The sequence below is a fragment of the Falco biarmicus genome, chromosome 6 (assembly GCF_023638135.1).
Source record: "Falco biarmicus isolate bFalBia1 chromosome 6, bFalBia1.pri, whole genome shotgun sequence".
In the NCBI taxonomy this organism is placed as follows: Eukaryota; Metazoa; Chordata; class Aves; order Falconiformes; family Falconidae; genus Falco; species Falco biarmicus.
The window spans coordinates 89051177-89069010 of record NC_079293.1 but is presented as its reverse complement, the minus strand read 5'-3'; the positions used below and the strand labels follow the sequence as shown (position 1 = coordinate 89069010).

Sequence of the window (17834 nt, the reverse complement as noted above, 5' to 3'; positions counted from 1 at the left end):
CGCTTGGAATAAATTTCTGCAGGAACGTAAGGGAACATTTTGGGGATTTATCCCAGTGCATAGGTTAAGTAGATAAGGCAAATACTCTTTCACTACAATGCCTGAGGCCATCATCATAACTGTCTTTGAAGGTAGGGGTTTTTTCGGCTTAGTGATTTTAATTTTAAGAATCAATTTTTAAGAGGTGTGCTGTTTCCCCACATTTCAAATAAATGCTTTTAATTATTAATTGTATTTTTTATTTTTAAAAACCTGCTTTCAGTTACATAATCTGATCGTTGAAGGCAATTTTGTGGCATTGCATTCCAGATGTCGTCTTGTTCCACCCTTAAGACATGTCATTATCAGATGAAAGATGGCAGGTTTGTCATGGAAGTGATAGGTAGCAAATTCAAGATGCTTGAGTCTTAGAGATTCTTTCGTAAGTGTGTGCAAGTCTATCAACATCAGTTGTCAGTACCCAGTACATGTACTGCTCGTGCAGTTGGGTATGTTCTTACGTCTTGATGGCGTGCACACTTGAAGAGATTACTAGAGGAATACTCTGTTAGCCTTTTATTGCCTTTTGGTTGTTTTTTTTTTTTTATGTTGTTGTTTCATCGAGTTATAGGTATTATAACCTTCCCTGCTATGCCCCGTAGTGCATATTTTTGTCGGGGTTTTTTTTGTTTGTTTGGCTTTTTGGGTTTTTTTGGCTTTTCTTTCCTTCTGACTTGTTTCTGGGAAAGTCATTTGTTTCTTGGCTTGCAGCTCGTGTGTTTGTGTGTGTGTTTAGGAGCTTTGTGTGGGGTTTGGTTGGCTACCTTTTCTTCAATATCTCATTAAGGTTTTGCAGTGCTTTCCTTAAATATTCTCTAATCGTTTGAATAAAATTGAGAATATGCAACTCTTAAAGTTAAATAAAATAATTAAAAGACAAATTGTTAGATCTTTTGGCTTAAAGAAGAAACATTTATCAGTAGAAGTTTGTTCTTTCTCTGAAGACCTTCGTTTTGCTTACTATCGACCTATGCTGTATTCTTCTCAGTGTGATTCATCAGTAGCCAAAATAACTTTTTTATAAAAATTTGCCTTCTGCATCACAAATGAGGAGTTACTTGTTTCTAGTATGTTGCCACAGATTTCGTGTATTGTTTTATTTTTATGGTAATAGTTTAACATAAATCTTACTGAGTAAGAGGTCCCTAAAGTACAGTAAATTGAGCAGTGACATCGCACTACAATGAAAATGAATTCAGGAACATAAATGTGAATATCTAAATAATGTAACTTACAAGGTTGCATTTAACATTTGTTGCAGAGTTGCATGTCAAAGGACTCCTTATTTCAATTAGTTTTACAATTGGTACCTTAATGGGATTTCGCAGGCTTCTGCAAGTCCAAGTGTATTTCTTAAAGTCTTACTCTCCCTGATTGAAAGTGGATATTTTATGGAATAGTTGGGCTTTTTCCTATTTCCAAGTTCTGTAAACATCTGACAATACTTAGTCTTGGTATACTGGTCTCAGGACAGTACATTTTTGATGTTTTGCATGAAACTGGATGAAATTAATGTTGAAAATCCAGACTTATAAAAACGTATGTTGAAAGGACAGCTGATAAATTTCTAATCAACTCATATTTCAGTAAATCTTCTCCCTGCCCCACTACCTTCCTGCAGCTTAACCAGATGTTTTTCTTAATTTTACTTTTTGGTCAGCTTAGTTTCCCAACAATGAAAAAGTACTTGTGCACAAATGACGAATGGCCAAGACACAGTGCCTGGGGAGAGTTCCAGCAAAGCAGGAATGAGGATTATTAACCTTGTCTGTTTGCGCATGTAGTCCTGCAATTACTGGGTGGAAAAGGCAGGATAATAGGCACAGAGTTTTTATTTTTTATTTAGTGATCTTCCAGTATTTCAGGAGTACTTAAAAAATCGTCTTAATCGTCAAGTAAACTGGGTAGAATCATCGGCACATCAATTTATAAATGCTGGTTTTATATTGGGTAGCATGAGACCATCGTGTCCGAGTATCTGCAGTGTTTGTTCTCAGTAGTGTGAAATGCTTCTGTGTTGTCCGAACCAGCTAGCACTGGTGTTACACTTGTTTAGAATGCAGGTGTCTGTAACACATGATGCTTCTGCAGAAAAATTCTGTGCTGCTTTTGAAAAATACTAATTGTGGATGGCACATGTTCACACTTCATTTAAATCCGTGAAGCATGAAATAGCTGTAACTAGAGGAATATCACCAATTTAAAATGCTTCTAAGCAACAAAATGTGTTCTAACAGTCTTTCCTCTTGATTTATTTTGATAATTCATGGAGACTTTCTTAAAGAAAGCATACTTAATAACTGAAAATTCTAGAACTACTTCCTGCTGAGATGTGATGCTTGTTATTAAGCAGATAGAATTTTACCCCTACATACCTATCTTTTTGGATGCAGGTTTCCATTGTTTGCATTGTTTTCAGAATGACCTCTGCTGATAAAATTTGAAATCTGTTTGCAATGTATGTGATGTCAAAATTCAGCATTTGACTTAAGATACCTGAAACTAGCAAATCCAGGCTGAAACATCCATATACTTGATGCTTTATAAATACTTGAAAAATTAAAAAGGAGCATAGACTAAAAGTTTTGGTAGCGTTATACCTATTAGTATGTAACTTTTAATGCCATTCCACTTTGATGTATCATGAAAGCTGCTTTTCCTGACTTATTTTTTTTTTAACACAACCTCTTGTGAAAAGCAAGATGCTAAATGCACTCTAATGCATGCCAGTGTTGTGTGTAATCTCTTGTTGAAGAGTTGGTCCATGTTGACATGTAGGATTCTTTTAATACAGTTGAGTTGAAGTAATTGAAACAATCCATTTTAACCCAGCTGACATTTTTACAGGTGTTTCACTCTAAAAGGTAAATCAAATTTGTTTTGTTTACTTGTAGACTGAGACCTTTATGCCAGACTTGATCCAATATGTGTGTGTTTTGTAGTACCACTATAAAAGCTACTGAAAAAGGGTGGGGAGAGAGGACAGTGTTCCAGAAATACAGACATGTTCTGTCATGTTCTTTTCATGTATCTTAAAATTATAATTCAGATGTTTACAGAAAACAGTGTCTAGCAAGTTGGTCTGTGGCTAATTGTGGCTATACTTGCCTCCAACCATCACTGATTATAATTTTATACTATAAGGTGTGGATCCTGAGTTGTATGAATTGACAACCTCAAAACTGGAAACTTCCAATGCAAGCAACAGAGTGACTGATGCATTTGCAAGACTCATGTCCACAGTGGAGAAGGCAAGCACGTCCACAAGGTAAATACTCTTTGTTATGCTTTTTTCTTCTGTTTCTAAGGGTAGCATGAAATGTGAGAACTGAATGTGTATGCTATTTTAGGTCAGAAGTTCTTGAATGATCAAAAGGCTTAAATTTAATAATTAAATATGAAATCCATAGTGCTGTAGTTCATATTTCAAGTTATCGTAGAACTCTAAAATAAGATGGGAAACAGTTCATGAGCTGAACGAGAAAGATCACCAGAACCTAAGTTTAAAAAGCCTAGAGCCAGAGAGTGAACTGTAGCAAGTGGCTTTCTGAAGAGCAGAGCTCATTCCTACGAGTGGAGGACTGAACTGACCCCTGCAGTTCGGTGACCTGGGACTTTAACAGAAGACCCTCTTCAGTCCTCTGTGATTTATAGATACGGAAACTTCCACAAGTAAAATGATAAAACTGACTAATAAGTGTGATGATACTTGTCCCTTCACATATATTTCTAGCACCTGTCAGAACTTCAGTGACCAAACATCAGGTTCATTTTGCTGTTGCAAGTGAAGGAACAAGCAAATAAACCAATGTAGTTGGTTTAGGATGTCCTTTCTGCTTCCTGGATCCCGTGTAAAGTTCTTCTGTACTTTTTTTATAGGTAGAACCTATATAAAGGTTTTAGGTGTCAGATATCTTCCTTGAAGTCTGACCTGTTGAATGTGTGCAGAATAGTCTCTCCATTTATGAGCTTGATTCTTTGGTTTGTTTTTTGAATGCATATCTTAGCAGTAGAATCCTGGACTGTCTGAACATGTAATTAATGCCAGTGCCCATTAAAGAATCACTGAGTGATTCTCACCAAATAAAACATTTCTGTTGTTGAAGAAATGTGTGCCTCAACATGCAACGATTATTAGTTGCAAAGCAACTAATAAATAGTAACATATCCTCACTCGTAAGTGAGCTTTAGGGTTTATTCGGCACTCTAAAAAGTAGATAGGTTTTGATGCAGCATAGCACTCGGGAGGCACAGTGGAAGAGGTGTGGCAAAGGTAGTAATTTGTAGTGTTGGGAGACAGCTGGCTTTCGTAAAATGGCTAAAATTATGATTTTCAAGTGCTCTTCTAAAACATATTCTTTAATTGAGAAAACCGTCTGGCTAGTGTTCCTGCAGCGAGAGTGTTCGGTGAACACTGAATAAAAAATTTCAACAAGCCATGAAATGTCATAGGAGAACCAGTAGAGGGAACTCCACACTTCAGTGCTGATTTTTTTGTGGCTCAGCTTTTGGATTGCCTATTTTTCTCTCCGTGGAGTGCATATACTCTTTCTGAAGATACACTAGTAGGAAAGTTTGACTTTCACTAATTAGAAAACATAGTTATGGTTGAAATATTTTTGTAATATATTCTGTCTAATTTAAAAGTAACCACAAATTCACAGCAGGACATACCAATTTGAAATGTACCTCTGTTATTTTTATCTCCTCTTTTAGATTTGTACCTGCTTATTTGCTTTAACATGTCTTAGTTTACTTTTTCTTTACAAAGGAACAGGGAAGCCTGCTTTGCTTAAATGAATGTTGACCTTCATTTTTCTGTATCGTTAGTTTTTGATAGGAGCGGTTTGGATTTTTTTCCAGTGGTTCCACAGCGCACCTGAAAGCTCTTGCTTGTGCTGTTAAAGCTCTTTATCTAGATGTCAAAGTTCTTCCCCTGTTCTGGAGAACATTGCTTACTGATAGGAAGAGGTTCTAGGTCTGTACTGCAGCAATATATCAGGCTGTAGAGAGAGGCTGTGGACCTCAGACTTGGCAGTTAAGTTCAGACACACACAAAGGTTAGGTGTTTTAAAGCAGCTGTTTGCAGCATTCAATACATTTTGTATGTTTTTGTAACTCTGAATTTTAAAAATTTCAAGTGTTTTCAATTTTTATTTCATGCTCTCCAAAAGAAAAGCAGTCTTTTTTTCAAGCTAGAAACCTTTAGAGAAATAAGAAGGATTTATCTCAGCAATATGCCAAATGTGTAGCAGTATGTTAGCTTTTTGTAATAAACTGGTTTTCTTTTGAATTTTTTTTTTATTCTTACTGAACTGAAGACTTTAAAATAGGAGTGGCTGGATGCTGCCAGGTTAACAAAGATGACATTCATGCAACAACCTGGAAATGTGGACTGTTAGCTATTCATGGTAACTGATCAGGGGAAGATGTGGCCAGTGGCCATATCACTTTGATGGCAACTTCAGTTGGGCTAAGGCTATCCCATGGCTGTAACTTGTCTGAAGTTAGGATCTTTAGGGTAAAGTTTAGAGTGAAAATACCATTGTTCAGCTGTAGAGAGCCATGTAAAGAGTCGTCTTTGTGTGAAGTAGCCCCATCTTTTGCTTGCAAACCCATTACCTGAAGCTGGAAAGTCAGCTTCTCAGAAGGAAAGTGTTGGGAGAGGAAGGAAACTTCCCCCTCAGCTGGAGCCTGAAGCCTTCACAGCAGCAGCAAGTGTTGAAGGTCAGGGATCCAGCACAGCATTCCACAGAGACTCGGCAGCCTTGCCGGGTTCCAGAGAATTGGCAGAGATCAAAAGCTTATCTGCTGTCTTTTTGAAGAAGAGCAGAACAGATACCTTTCCAAGAAAGGGCCGAAACCCTCATTTAAACTAGAAATACTGCTTGGGGGCAATGTTAGATGAAGCAGGCTAACTTTTAATAACAGAGTGACTGGGGGTTTTTTATAGTGCATTTCTCTAACCAGCTCGTTGTTATTAGAGCCTGACCTTGCTGGTGCTATCCACAGAACTCTTTGCAAACATGAGATATGACTGAAGTCCTGAAAGACTTGAACACTGCAGGAAGGGGTTGGAATGCAAAACAGAACAGTAAGGTGTGAGTGACACATGGACAAAGCATTCCCTATTTCTTGCTAAACTTTCTTCCAACAACTTTCCTGCCTGTCACGCTGGCTCATTTCTTGCAGCTTAGCGTTAACCTGCCTTTGAAAAGCAATCTTTGAGTCGACAGGTAGATGAACTGGCACAGGTGCTTACATAAGGGCATCCTTTCTGTCCTCTGTCTTGGGAGGAAATGTAATCTTAAGAGAAGAGATGGATGGGGGTAGTTTTAAAACCTGAATGGGGCAGAGACCTTGTTTTGAGCCAGGGCTGGGTCCTTTCATGGTTTAGTAATCAAAACTTCTGGTTCCAAAGCAGACGGAACTCGTAACAGCTGCCACTGACATCTGCTCACTTGGGTGTCCTTCCTGCATGCTATGGCATCTAGAAGTTAAGAGTGCATAACCAAGAGAAGATCTGTAACACCCCCCTACAGACCAGGGTTTAGCAAAAGAAGCTCTTAACAATGGGAACTTCTTCAGCAAAAGTGGTGGCTGAAATTAATGCACCTAACATGGTTATTCCTCTTGCCTCTTTCAAAAGACACCACAGTTATTTGGCAGTTCAAGTTTTAAGGGTAAGAACACTCTGCAGTGATGGTGCTACTTTGTCTTCTAAATTTAGAGAGTTAATGAGTAGTTCTTTAAGGTTGACCGGGTGACATTTGCTACTGAAGGTGTTGACAGCTTCCCAGAAAGGGTACTTGCAGTGTCCAGTTTTATTGTCTTCCAGAAGAACCTGGCCCTCTCCGGCAAGGAATGGAGGCTGGAGGCTTTAGGCTGTCTCATCCCTCTCTGCACTGAGATGATTTTAAAAAAGGTTCTGAGTCTCATTGCCAGGTGATTGTATCTATTGCTGTAACTTGGTCATAATTAAATAATGTTTGCTGTGTTAGCTTGTCCTTCTGTATAGGTACTCTTTACAGAGCACATTAGGTACATAAATTACTGCAAAGGGCCTCCAGCCAGGAGGGGAGCATTCAGTAATTGTATGAGATTCACATCTGACTGTGGTCACTGGTGAGCATGTTCTACAGTGATGTTGCAGAGACCAGCTAGTACAGCAAGAGCGATAGCATCCTCCCATGGTAAAGGTCCTGCATATAAAATGCAACACTGCCTCTGGGATCCTGGAGTGCCATTTCTTAGCATGCCACAGTTGAGCAGAGGAGGAAGAGGCATATAAATAGCAAGGAGTGTGTGAGCTCCATCTCGGTGCCTGATTAACAATTACAGGAACTCCTTTTAATGCAGATCTTTGGGTCAGCCCTCTTCCTCTGGCTTCCTGTGTCAAACACTCCTTTGTTAGCTCTAAGTCCTTGATCACCAGGGGTTTGTACCTTTAAGAGGCTAGTGGTAAGTGATTACTAATAGTGGCACCAGATACTGATAACACAGTGGTGGGTGAGAATGACATTTCAACAGCTCAGGGATAGTCCTTCGAGCACAAACAGAGCTGACTGTGAAGTTGTTGGAGAAGGAGCCACATATTGGCTCTCTGCTTCTTCCCTCAGTAAATCCAGCACACAGCTTTGTTTATCCTCCAGAATTTGGTAATCTGCCTAGTCAGTGGCTCATGAAATTCCACTGCAGCAGAGAAAAGAAAATACTGCTATTCTAGCGAAGGAAAGTCAGATTTAGTATCTAGGCTGCCTCATCTAGAGATCTTTAATCAAGTGGAGATTTCAAGTAGCAAACAGAAGTGATAGTTCAGTGTCAACACAATGATCATCACTGACAGTGATGTCAAGGATGAGTTTGACTCCAGCTCTTCTTTTCTTTGCTTCCTAGCTATGAAATTCTGAGACAGCTGCTGAAGCAAACACGTAGCCCCTTGCTTTCCCCTGATCTCTGGTCACCTCAGGAAACAATACTAACGGGCGCTGGCAAAAGAAAATAGAAGTACATGCTGCTTTGTGATGGGAGTGGTCATTGCCTTCTCACAGGCTCAGTTTGAAGTTTATAGATAGGACAAGATCGAAAGGGAATCTCTGAGGCATTCTAGGGAAAGGCAGTTTATTTGGTTCAAGCCTTTTGTCTGTTTTTTGCCCCAAAGATGAGGGAGCTTGTTCAGCTAGAGTTCCTAATGTCATTACAGGGTGTAGCAGGTGCCTTTTTGAAACAGGAATAACGTTTGATGGGAAACTGACACTTTCTAGTAATAAGCAGTGTTCTTTAAATATAAACCAGATGTCTGTAAAGTATGGATTTTTGGGCAGAGGAGGGGAGGGGTCTTCTGTAGCAGTCTGAGCCAGGCTTCGTTTTACCTAGGAAATGTGAGGGTTTTGCATAATGGTGAGAACCAAGCACATGGGATTCAGACCTCTTTATTCATTTGCACTCAGTAATTCTTGTGAATAATGCAAAAGGCAAAGTAAACACCAGTGGTTCCCAAACTGCTGTGTGTATCATTATAGCTACAAATACTACTGCACTTCAAAGCAAGTAGCTACAAGTTGTGAGCCACCTTTTGCTGCTGATGAGCCCTGGGGGGAAAAAAGGGTTTGTGGATCACCCTGTGGAACAATGTGATGTATCATCTGAGAATGGTCTTGTTGGAAACACAGCATAAGTACCCTTTTATTTTAAAAGTATTAAGAAGTAAGTTAGGAACTTCTTGGTATCCTTTCAAGATTTTTCCACTTTGTTTTGAAAGATAGTACTGGATTTAGGTAGTTTAGAACTAAAGCTCCAGTTGTCTTATCCCTAGAATATGGGCATGGCTGTCTCTTCACACTGGAACCTGCCAAAAAAAAAAAAAAAAATCAGCATCTAAATAGGAAATCGGGGTATTTTTTCCCCTTATTACAACAATATGCAGGAACATTCTGCTGACTTTCTATGTTAACCTTTTGTTGGTAGGCAGGTAGATATTATAACATTAGACTACCTTCAAGTAGCTTACAGAAGTGCCTGTCAATAGGAGACAAACTGACAGAACATTGCTTCAATCAGCGATTCTCCCAGTGATCTGAGGGATATCAGGTACTGGATTAATGCACTTTGTTCTTTTCTCAACAGGAAGCCTAAAAAAGAAGAACATCTTAGTGAAGAGGCTGCCAAGGTGATTTCTAGCCTTCCTGACTTAACTTTCATGCATGCCAAGGTGTTGATGTTCCCAGCCACATTAACACCTTCAACAAGCTGCCAAGAAAAGGTAGACTAAAGTGATGTGAATTGGACGTTTTCTATTGATTTTTTTTTTTTCCTTCCCTCTGTGGGTCGTAAAAAGCAATCTTGCTTTAATTAAAAAAAAATCAAGTTCAGATGATTTGTTGGTAAGCAGCACTAGAAAGGTATACATAGTAATGTATATTTATTTACATACTGGAGTCCTAAATTTATATTAGAGAAAAATGTAAATAATTGGGGGCAAATCTTTTGGAAGATCTATTCTTTTTGTTGTGCTGGGATGTATACATTTATGTCTTTGTGAAATACACTGGTGGTGTCCTTCTTACAAAACTTTAAAAAGTTAAAAAAAAATATCCTAGAAACACATAATGAAAACTTCAATCTTCACAATCTGTGAAGTCCCCCGTAAAGGTTTTTAGATTGCATTGAGCATCTTTCTTTCCTGCATATATTAAAATACTTATTGCTGGGGGTGGGGGGTGGGGGGAAGAAAAGGTTACTTTGTCCCTTTGCAGGTTTTCAGTTGTTGTTGTTTCTTTAAGACCCAGTAATTTCTTTTGTGTTTTAACAAGCTTAAGATGTGTTTTTTCTTTTTCTTCTCCCCAGTCCCCTCCCCCTGTTTGATTGGTTGGCTGATCAATTTTTATGTTCTTCAATTTCAATAGTATGGCTCTGTCACTATATAGCCTTTTGAAAGGTATGCTGTCAGTAACTTCTTGTTCCAGTTATGGATCACTGTCTAAACACTTGATTTTTTTGGTCATTAGAAGGTTGTCTGCTTTTAATCAGTTTGATTTGGAAAAGAAGGACCAAAACTATATGAATGTCTTAAAATGAAATTTACCTGTTTAAAATTTTTATGTTCTGTTGTACCACTATTCCTGTTTGATTTTGCACAGTGTAAAATGACATAATCATAGATTGCTATGGTTTTAGGCTGTATATACAGTAAAAAACTATGGGTTGTAAATGTCTGGGGAAATTCCTATGGAAAAAAAGAGAGCTATGTAGAAGAACCTCTAAAAAGGTCAATGTGCATGCCCAAGGTCTTTTGAGATTTAAGTGTGTAAATTTCCTTTTAGCTTACACAAAATAAAATAATTTAAAAGATACGTACGTATATAGTCTGCTGTCTTTTTATACAGCATGCGTATACATCATTCACATTTGTGTTCATGGTAAAATCAATGCACTGCATTGAACAGTAGAACATTCTAATTTGTGTGGCACAGTCCCTCAAAACACACCTGTCGGGGTCCTGCAGAAGGAGCAGCAGACTTTAATTGTCCTGCCTCTTTGACGTGTTGTGATGTAGCCTTTTATTTCTGGCTCCAGCTAGCCTTCTGGCTGGTGGGGCGATGTGGCTCAAGACATGTTGGTAATTTGGATTAGAGACTTCTTCACAGTACTTGGTGATACTCAGCTGTAGTGAACACAAATTATGGTGAGGTGAGAAAGGACAACTGGTTTTGCCTAGCTAGAAATAAAAATGTAAACATAGCATTCACTTAAGTTTCCTACCTAACATGTTAGCTTGCACTGTAGCTCTTTCAGCAGCACCTCTTCAGCGGGTATCGGTGAACTGGCTGCAGGTAAGGCATGCTCTGGGTGCTGATATGTCTTGAAGGTGCTTTGCCTGGGCGTAGACTTTCCCATGGCTAACCTTTACTATGTGCACAGCTCTTTAAGTGCTCCGTAGTCACTGCCAGTTCATCATTTAATATTTAGTTTTGGGAAATCTCCAATGCATTTTCTTACTGTTTTGTTGAATTCTTTATCGTCTGATAGCACTTGGGTCAGAGAGTTGGAAGTTTGATGTCATTGGCTGGTAAGCTGAAATGCCCTGGCAAAAGGAAGCTTCTTTCCTCTTTAAATGTCCTGGAGAGGTGAGCGCTGGAGTTCCACCTTTGTGGACACGGGAGTTTCAGCGAGTGGTGGCTACTCAGAATTGAGAGAGCAGCTCCGACAGTTGTGATAAAGTTAATATGTAAAGGCTAAATTGGCTCATTTGACCTCTAATTAGTACTGCAGTGCACAGTGCTGCGGTGTCAAACCGCACCCTGTGCTAGCTGCAAAGGTTTATGCAGAAGCCATCTGCTTTATCATGTAGCCCCAAAACCACTTCTGTTTGCTGCCTCTGCAGATTTTCGTTACGGTACTGACTTCATGCCTGCTACATGTCAAAATTAGCATTGCTGATCTTACAGGTTTACCATAGTATTCTTTCGTGTGTGCATATATCATTCAGTTCTGGTGGTGGGCTGCTGTGGGTTGAAATTGGTCCTTTTGTTTTCCCAACTGTGGCGTGTCCCTTGGAGCCAGAGTAGTGGTATAGCTGCGGCAGAGCAGCTATTGTTTCAAGGAGAATATGTTTAGGAGCTGACTCATGATCCTTGTCTGGAAGCATGTGGACTGAAGTATTAAGGAGAGGTGGGGGTGGAAGTGCCAGCTGCAAGTTGATCTTTAGTCTCCTCACAATTGCCTCTAGAGGCAGCTGCCCATTTGTCTTCCAGTCTCCAAGTGCAGTACTGGTGGCCCGCCGTAGGTGGGGGAGGGGGAGAAGTGGCGGGGGGGTGGGGGGGGGGGGGGGGGGAAAGGAGATTTCTATTGTGACGGATGTACCCATCTGAAACTTTATGAAACCTGGTACCAACCTACAGTGTGTTTATGAGGTTTTTATGTTCTTTCTGCGCGTGCCCCCCCCCCCCCCCTCAATCGCATCCTGTAGACCTTCACGCTGCCGAAAGACATAAATCTTCTGTCTATAATTCACCCTTTTGAGTTGGATGCTGCTTGCCTTAAAATGTAGCATTGCTTTTTGTCTCCTAGCTTAAGCCTGCCTGTTGCTGGTCGATTGTGGCATGGACAGACAGGCTGAACTACCTCTCTCCTGTTGTGTACAGACAGCTTTGTTCTTACGCAGAAAGTTTTGCCTAGCAGATCCGGCTGCAGAGGGTTGTCCTTGCATGCCGTTCCCATTGATACAGCGTGCCATATGGGTTTAGTCTTGCCAGTAGGTTTATGGGCAGGACGGTAACCGATACTTTCTGCACATACGTGTTGCTCTGCATTGTCATCAGACATGTCAATGCGTATCACATTCACTCCAGAACTAGTGTCATTTAATAGCGAGGGGCTTATGTGCCCGTGCAACAGAAGCAGCAGAGGCCACTTGGTTCAGATGCAATTGCCTGAGTTGGAACATGGCCATGAAGCAAAGTCCAAAACTCCCACTGTGAAGCGAGCTGCAGGCCCCTGAGTGACTGCTAAGAAGAGCTGGACTCAGCTTGGATTATCCAAGAGACTGCACTCTGACACCCGGCGGTTCAGCGCTGACTTACCAGCAGCATTACCACCTGCTGCAGGTGTTAGCAGAGCTGCACTTCCCACAGCACTTGAAACGTTAAGACCTTCTCAGAATATCATTAGCGTGACAGATTCATTTTGAGATGCCAAAAATAAAGCTTGCAAATGATTTACGTAGATGCCCTCAGATGCAATTACTGTGTACTGAAGTTAACCCTTCATCACATGAGATTGTTGTACAGAATTTTACCTGGTAATGAAATCAACGTGTGGAAAGTTGTTGTTGGACTGCAGGACTGCCGTGCTTGCGCTGAGTATCTAGTAGTCTTTATAGGATGCAAGTGAAACAGCTCAAAGCGTGCAAGACGGATGGATCAGCTTTGACCCAACCGCTTGTGTCTAGGGGCATCTCTTTTGTGACAGTTCTGCACCCATGCAGAGTTATCTTTTGAATTTCAGAGCAGTCCGAAAATACAGGATAGTTGCAAAATACACTTGAGTATAATTTATAGAAGCTTATGGCACCTGCTAGGAGTGCCTGCTGCGAAAGGAGAGTTCTTCGTAGTCTGGCCTCTCTGCTGAAGAGCACAGCCAGTCAAGGCAGCGAGCAGCCTGGCCTGCTCCCTTAGGTGAACCGGCAACTTGAAAGGGAGATAGGAGGAAACAACACAAGGTGAGGAGTTGCTGGAAGAAAATACAAAGCAAAAGCTCGGGAGAAGCTCTGAGCAGGGGAAATAAGAAGGTGAAGCCGGGCTGGGAGTGCAGGCAGCTGGGATAGCTATAGGAGGAGCAGGTGGTGGAGAAAGTGGGATACAAGCGTGAGGAGCAGGGGCATTTGGAGAGGAGAGAAAGCCTGGGATGGATTACAGGTGCACACACTGTGCCCACTAGCTGCTTTTCTCCAAAATCTGGAACTGAGCCTCAGACCCAAGTCTTTGTGTTACTGTACTGCAGAGAGAATGTGTCAAACCCGTCACGTGAGTGTAACTTGCACACGTCGCAACAGCCCACTATTGCTGTCAATTATTTTTGGTAGAGCTGAACTGCAGACATAAGGGGTTTAAATGCAGCTGCTGGTGCCTGTTTTAGCATTGATACAAGTCCAGATGTTAAAGACCTTCTTTAAAAAGTATTTTTAAATAAGGAGGTACATTATAAATCCAGTCTGTGGGTATAAAATCAAATCCTCAAAAGCTAAGCTCCACTGCTGTGATTTGGAACTGCAGCTTGATTCCTGTCATGCATCTGCAACGTGACAGTGGTTACTTAGATATCATCCTGTCTTCACCCAATCCTTGCCTCATGCCCTGCGCAAATTTGTTCTCTGAATCAGCATAGTGCAGTGAAACTTCCCTACAGGGCCCCTGCTGCATGTAGCTAAAGGGAAAGGATGGCCGCCCGCGGGCACTGCGAAGGCGCAGTGGAGTGCGATGCTCTCCTGGCTTGAAGCAGCCAGCTGTGCCGGCTTCTTTTTGTGCATTTCTGTCATTTGGTGCCCAGTGTGAGTTGCCTGATTGGGATGTGCAGAAATGCTGATTTCTCCAGAATGTAGCTTAAGCAGTTAGGAGCTTTGCTCGTTTAATATGCACCAGGGGTCAGGTGCATGTGCTAAGCACCCGAAGCTGCTGGAGCTCTTACTTTCAACTTGTCAGCCTGTTCTTAAACCTGTAATACACATTGTTGCCCCTGTGCTACAGCAGGGTTGCAAAGATCAACTCTTGTTTGAAACGCCATGCTCCTCTTTGTAGGTTGTCAGCAGAATCTGAGGAGGACTCGGCTGATACAGGTATCACACCTCTCAAAGCACAGAGGAACGCTCACTGTCTGACACCCAGATTCACCATACGGTCACCGAAGAAAAGTATGTCCCTAGTTCATGGGCACTGAAATCTTCCTCTGCAGATCCAGTGTTTGTCACCTAATGCTGTACTCCATATAGGAATTGGACTGTCTGCCTTAAATAAGGCTGGGGACTACTTTTAGAATGTGAGGCAGAAAAATGCTTCTCACTGAACTAGAAGACACTGTGGTCTTGTGGAAAACAAAATAACAAGGCTCTGTAACTAAAAGCTAATTCAAAGGAGAGTCAAATTAAGGTATCGTATTTTCTGGCATGGTTTTCCACATGCTTAACGATCTTTTTGGCATAGTTGTGTACGTTTAAAATACGTACCCATGCATGCAATAAACTAAGCTGAAGCATCAAAATGAAGCTGACCCTCTCGGGCTGTGTGCCCTAAGGTGCTCTGCTGGGCTTCCACCTGTTTGTCTGGCCAAGGTGGCATTTGCTGCTGACCTGTTGTACCTGTGCTGATGTCACGGTTTAGCCCCAGCTGGCAACTAAGCACCACCCAGCCCCTTTCTTGCTTCCTTGGGATAGTAAAAGTGAGAAAACTTGTGGGTTGAGATAAAAACAGTTTAATAGGTAAAGCAAAAGCTACGCATGCAGGCAAAGCAAAGCAAGGAATTTGGTCCCCATTTCCTGTGGGCAGGCAGGTGTTCAGCCATCCCCAGGACAGCAGGGCTCCATCACACGTAATGGTGACTTGAGAAGGCAAACGCCATCACTCCAAATGTGTGGCCCCCCCCTCCCTTCTTCCTCCAGCTCTTATATACTGAGCATGATGTTCTGTGGTCCGGAATATCCCTTTGGCTAGCTGAGGTCAGCTGTCCTGGCTGTGTCCCCTCCCAATTTCTTGTACCCCCCCAGGCCCTCTCACTGTCGGGGGCTAAGGAACTGAAATGTCCTTGACTTAGTATGAGCATTACATAGCAACAACTAAACCATCAGTGTGTTACCAACATTATTCTCACACCAAATCCAAAGCACAGCACTGCACCAGCTACTAGGAAGAAAATTAACTCTGTCCCAGCTGAAACCAGGAGAGTTTGGCAGCTGAGCTGTTGTGACTGATACTTGCTTGTTAGGGCTGGGTCATCGGGGTGGGGGGAGGCGGTTATTAGCACAGATGCTCACACAGTCCCATGCTGCAAGCATTTGCATGGTTGACACCAGGTCTAGCAAGCAAATCCCCCTGGAATACAGGTAGGCTTGCTGCTGGGACCACTGTCATCGTGTGAGCCTCGCCTCCCGTACTTAAAGCGATGAAGTTATTGAATGGGGATGGAGGGGAAGCAGAGGGGCAGTTTCAGCTCAGCTCAGCAGCTTGTCTGTGCCTTTGTCTCTGCTTTTCCAATGAAATGTGTCTTGATTGTTTTTAAATCTTTAAGTGATAAAACACTTGGTGTTTGTTTCCCTCAGACGGTGAAGAACTGCAGTGAGAGCAGCTTACTGAAGCCAGGTGTGGTTTTCAAGACAGCCTTAATCTTATAAATGGCAGGAAGCATTGTCTCGCCTGAGCTGGTCTTCAGAAGGCATTACACAAAGGGAGAAAAGCAAGTTCTTTGGATCAGACCTTAATCTGTTGACTGGCCTCCAGCTGCTCAGGAGGATGCCTCGTAGGAAAAGGAGTTGTCCAGCATACCTCAGGTAGCCACGGCCTTATGCTGTAATACAGAGAGTGCCGCAAGCCTTGCTGTGGCGCAAACCCCACGGACCACTGTGGGGGTCAGCTCCATCCTGACGAGCTGCGCTGTGTCAGAGCTGGCCTGGCTCGGCAGGGGGGTGAGCCTTTGGGACTTGTACTTTGGGGAGAACAAACCCTCCCTTCCCACCCTGACCCCTTTTGGTGGCATTGTGACAGCATCTCTGGGGGATTCGGCTGTAACGGGGTCCAACTCTAGCAGTGAAAGAAACAAGACAAATTGGCTTCTCCTGTGCTAGTCCCGGTGGTATTTCTGACTGTGAGCTGCAGCCTGTTGGTATAAATATCTCCAAGAACATGGTGGTCAAGGTCTGCCCCGTTGATAGCGACGAGTCTTGGTCATAGTGGCACAGGGGAAGGGAGGGGAGTCCTGCTGCTCCTGCCGCACAGCTTCATTCCAGTGTGCTTTTCCAGAGTCAGTGGGCAGCTGTATGGTCCCAGGAGCAGGTTGGGTGTATGGTGGGATGTGCAGAAGACACGTGTGTGTGGTCGTGGCGGAGCTGGCTCTGTCTAGTGTCCCCTCTGGATGTCACTTAGGTCTGCAGAGCTGCGATATGGCTGAATTGTAATTTTTGCTGTGGTTGGAGCTGGTTTTTCAGTTGGGGGAAAGAAGGGTGTGGAAAAGACCACCTGGAAAGAACAAGTGAATGCTGGCGGCTGTGTGCAGGCAGTCCATGAGTAGTTGGGCTGCTGATTTCCTTACGCCTTTACGCTCACCAGTCCAAGGATTTTAAAGAAGTTGAGGCAGCGAGTTTTGCTGGATCTCTTCCTAATGCGCTTCAGCTCCTTACAGCCTTGGAGAAAGAGTCCGGGAGCAGCCTCCACAGCAGTTCAGAGCAGAGTGGAAAATATCTAACGTGCTCTTCCAAAAATGCAAAGGCTGGCTCAGGGTCCGTACAGCCTTATTTTCTGATCATATCATGGCTTCTAAACTACAGGGACTTTTAGCCCAAATAGAAAGCAGGGCTGCTTTGGGAACAAATGGAAAGCGGACGTGAAGTGTGCCACACACACACCCCTTCAAACCCTCCCTTTCCTCTCCCTCCCCAGCCCCGAATCTCATCAGATGTTTTGTCCTAGTCTGGGCAAGTTGGACCTGAATCCTGTTTGCACACGAATTCTACTACCAAAAAGGGTTTTTTTCATGGCTGTGTTATTTTACTGAGTGCAGGGACTGTGTTTTCATTAGGAGCACTAAAGCCTTTTGTCACTTCGTTAATGCTGAAGCAAGTTAAGAATCAACATGCAGTTGGCAGCGGGTGTTTTGCAGCTGTTAGGACTATTGCAGGTTACTCCACTTTCTCTTGGACTGAGCTGCCTCCCTCTGACAATGGCAGAATGAGCGGTTGTATGGCTGCTTTGTGCTCTTAAGGGTACAGTTTCCCTTCCTTTTCCATTTTGAAGGGGTGTCCTCTCCCTTTCTCTCTGTCCTTGGCCACCTACATGAAGCCTGTTCTGGCAACTTTCCTCCTCCTTTGGCCAGGGAGGAGGAAGCAGGGTGGAAAGGGAGGAACAAACAGCTGTCCTTTAGGTTTCCAATCAATGCAGCTCCTTAGCAGGCTGGCAATGTGAACTCAGTCATTAGGAGAGCTGCTCTTTCATTCAGGAGATGGCCTGAGCCAATTCTCCCCCAGTCCAGGACCAAAGAGGTAGGGAGTTTGGTCCTTTCCAGCTTGTAGGACCATTGCAGCTGGCACAGGCTCC

The 17834-nt window shown here is 42.6% G+C and overlaps 1 protein-coding gene across 3 annotated transcripts in view; it reads left to right on the top strand.

Moving 5' to 3' along the window:
* The window catches only part of AFTPH (aftiphilin), a 47381-nt gene extending 36990 nt beyond the window's left edge, over positions 1–10391 (top strand). For 2 of the 3 annotated variants that reach the window (XM_056342300.1, XM_056342301.1), the window contains 2 exons: positions 3184–3307; positions 9166–10391. In XM_056342300.1, the coding sequence (XP_056198275.1) occupies positions 3184–3307; positions 9166–9310 (269 nt within the window). In that variant the 3' untranslated portion in view covers positions 9311–10391. The remainder of the gene's footprint in view (positions 1–3183; positions 3308–9165) is intronic. The other variant, XR_008822433.1, reaches the window with a different exon arrangement.
* Positions 10392–17834: the final 7443 nt, after the last annotated feature.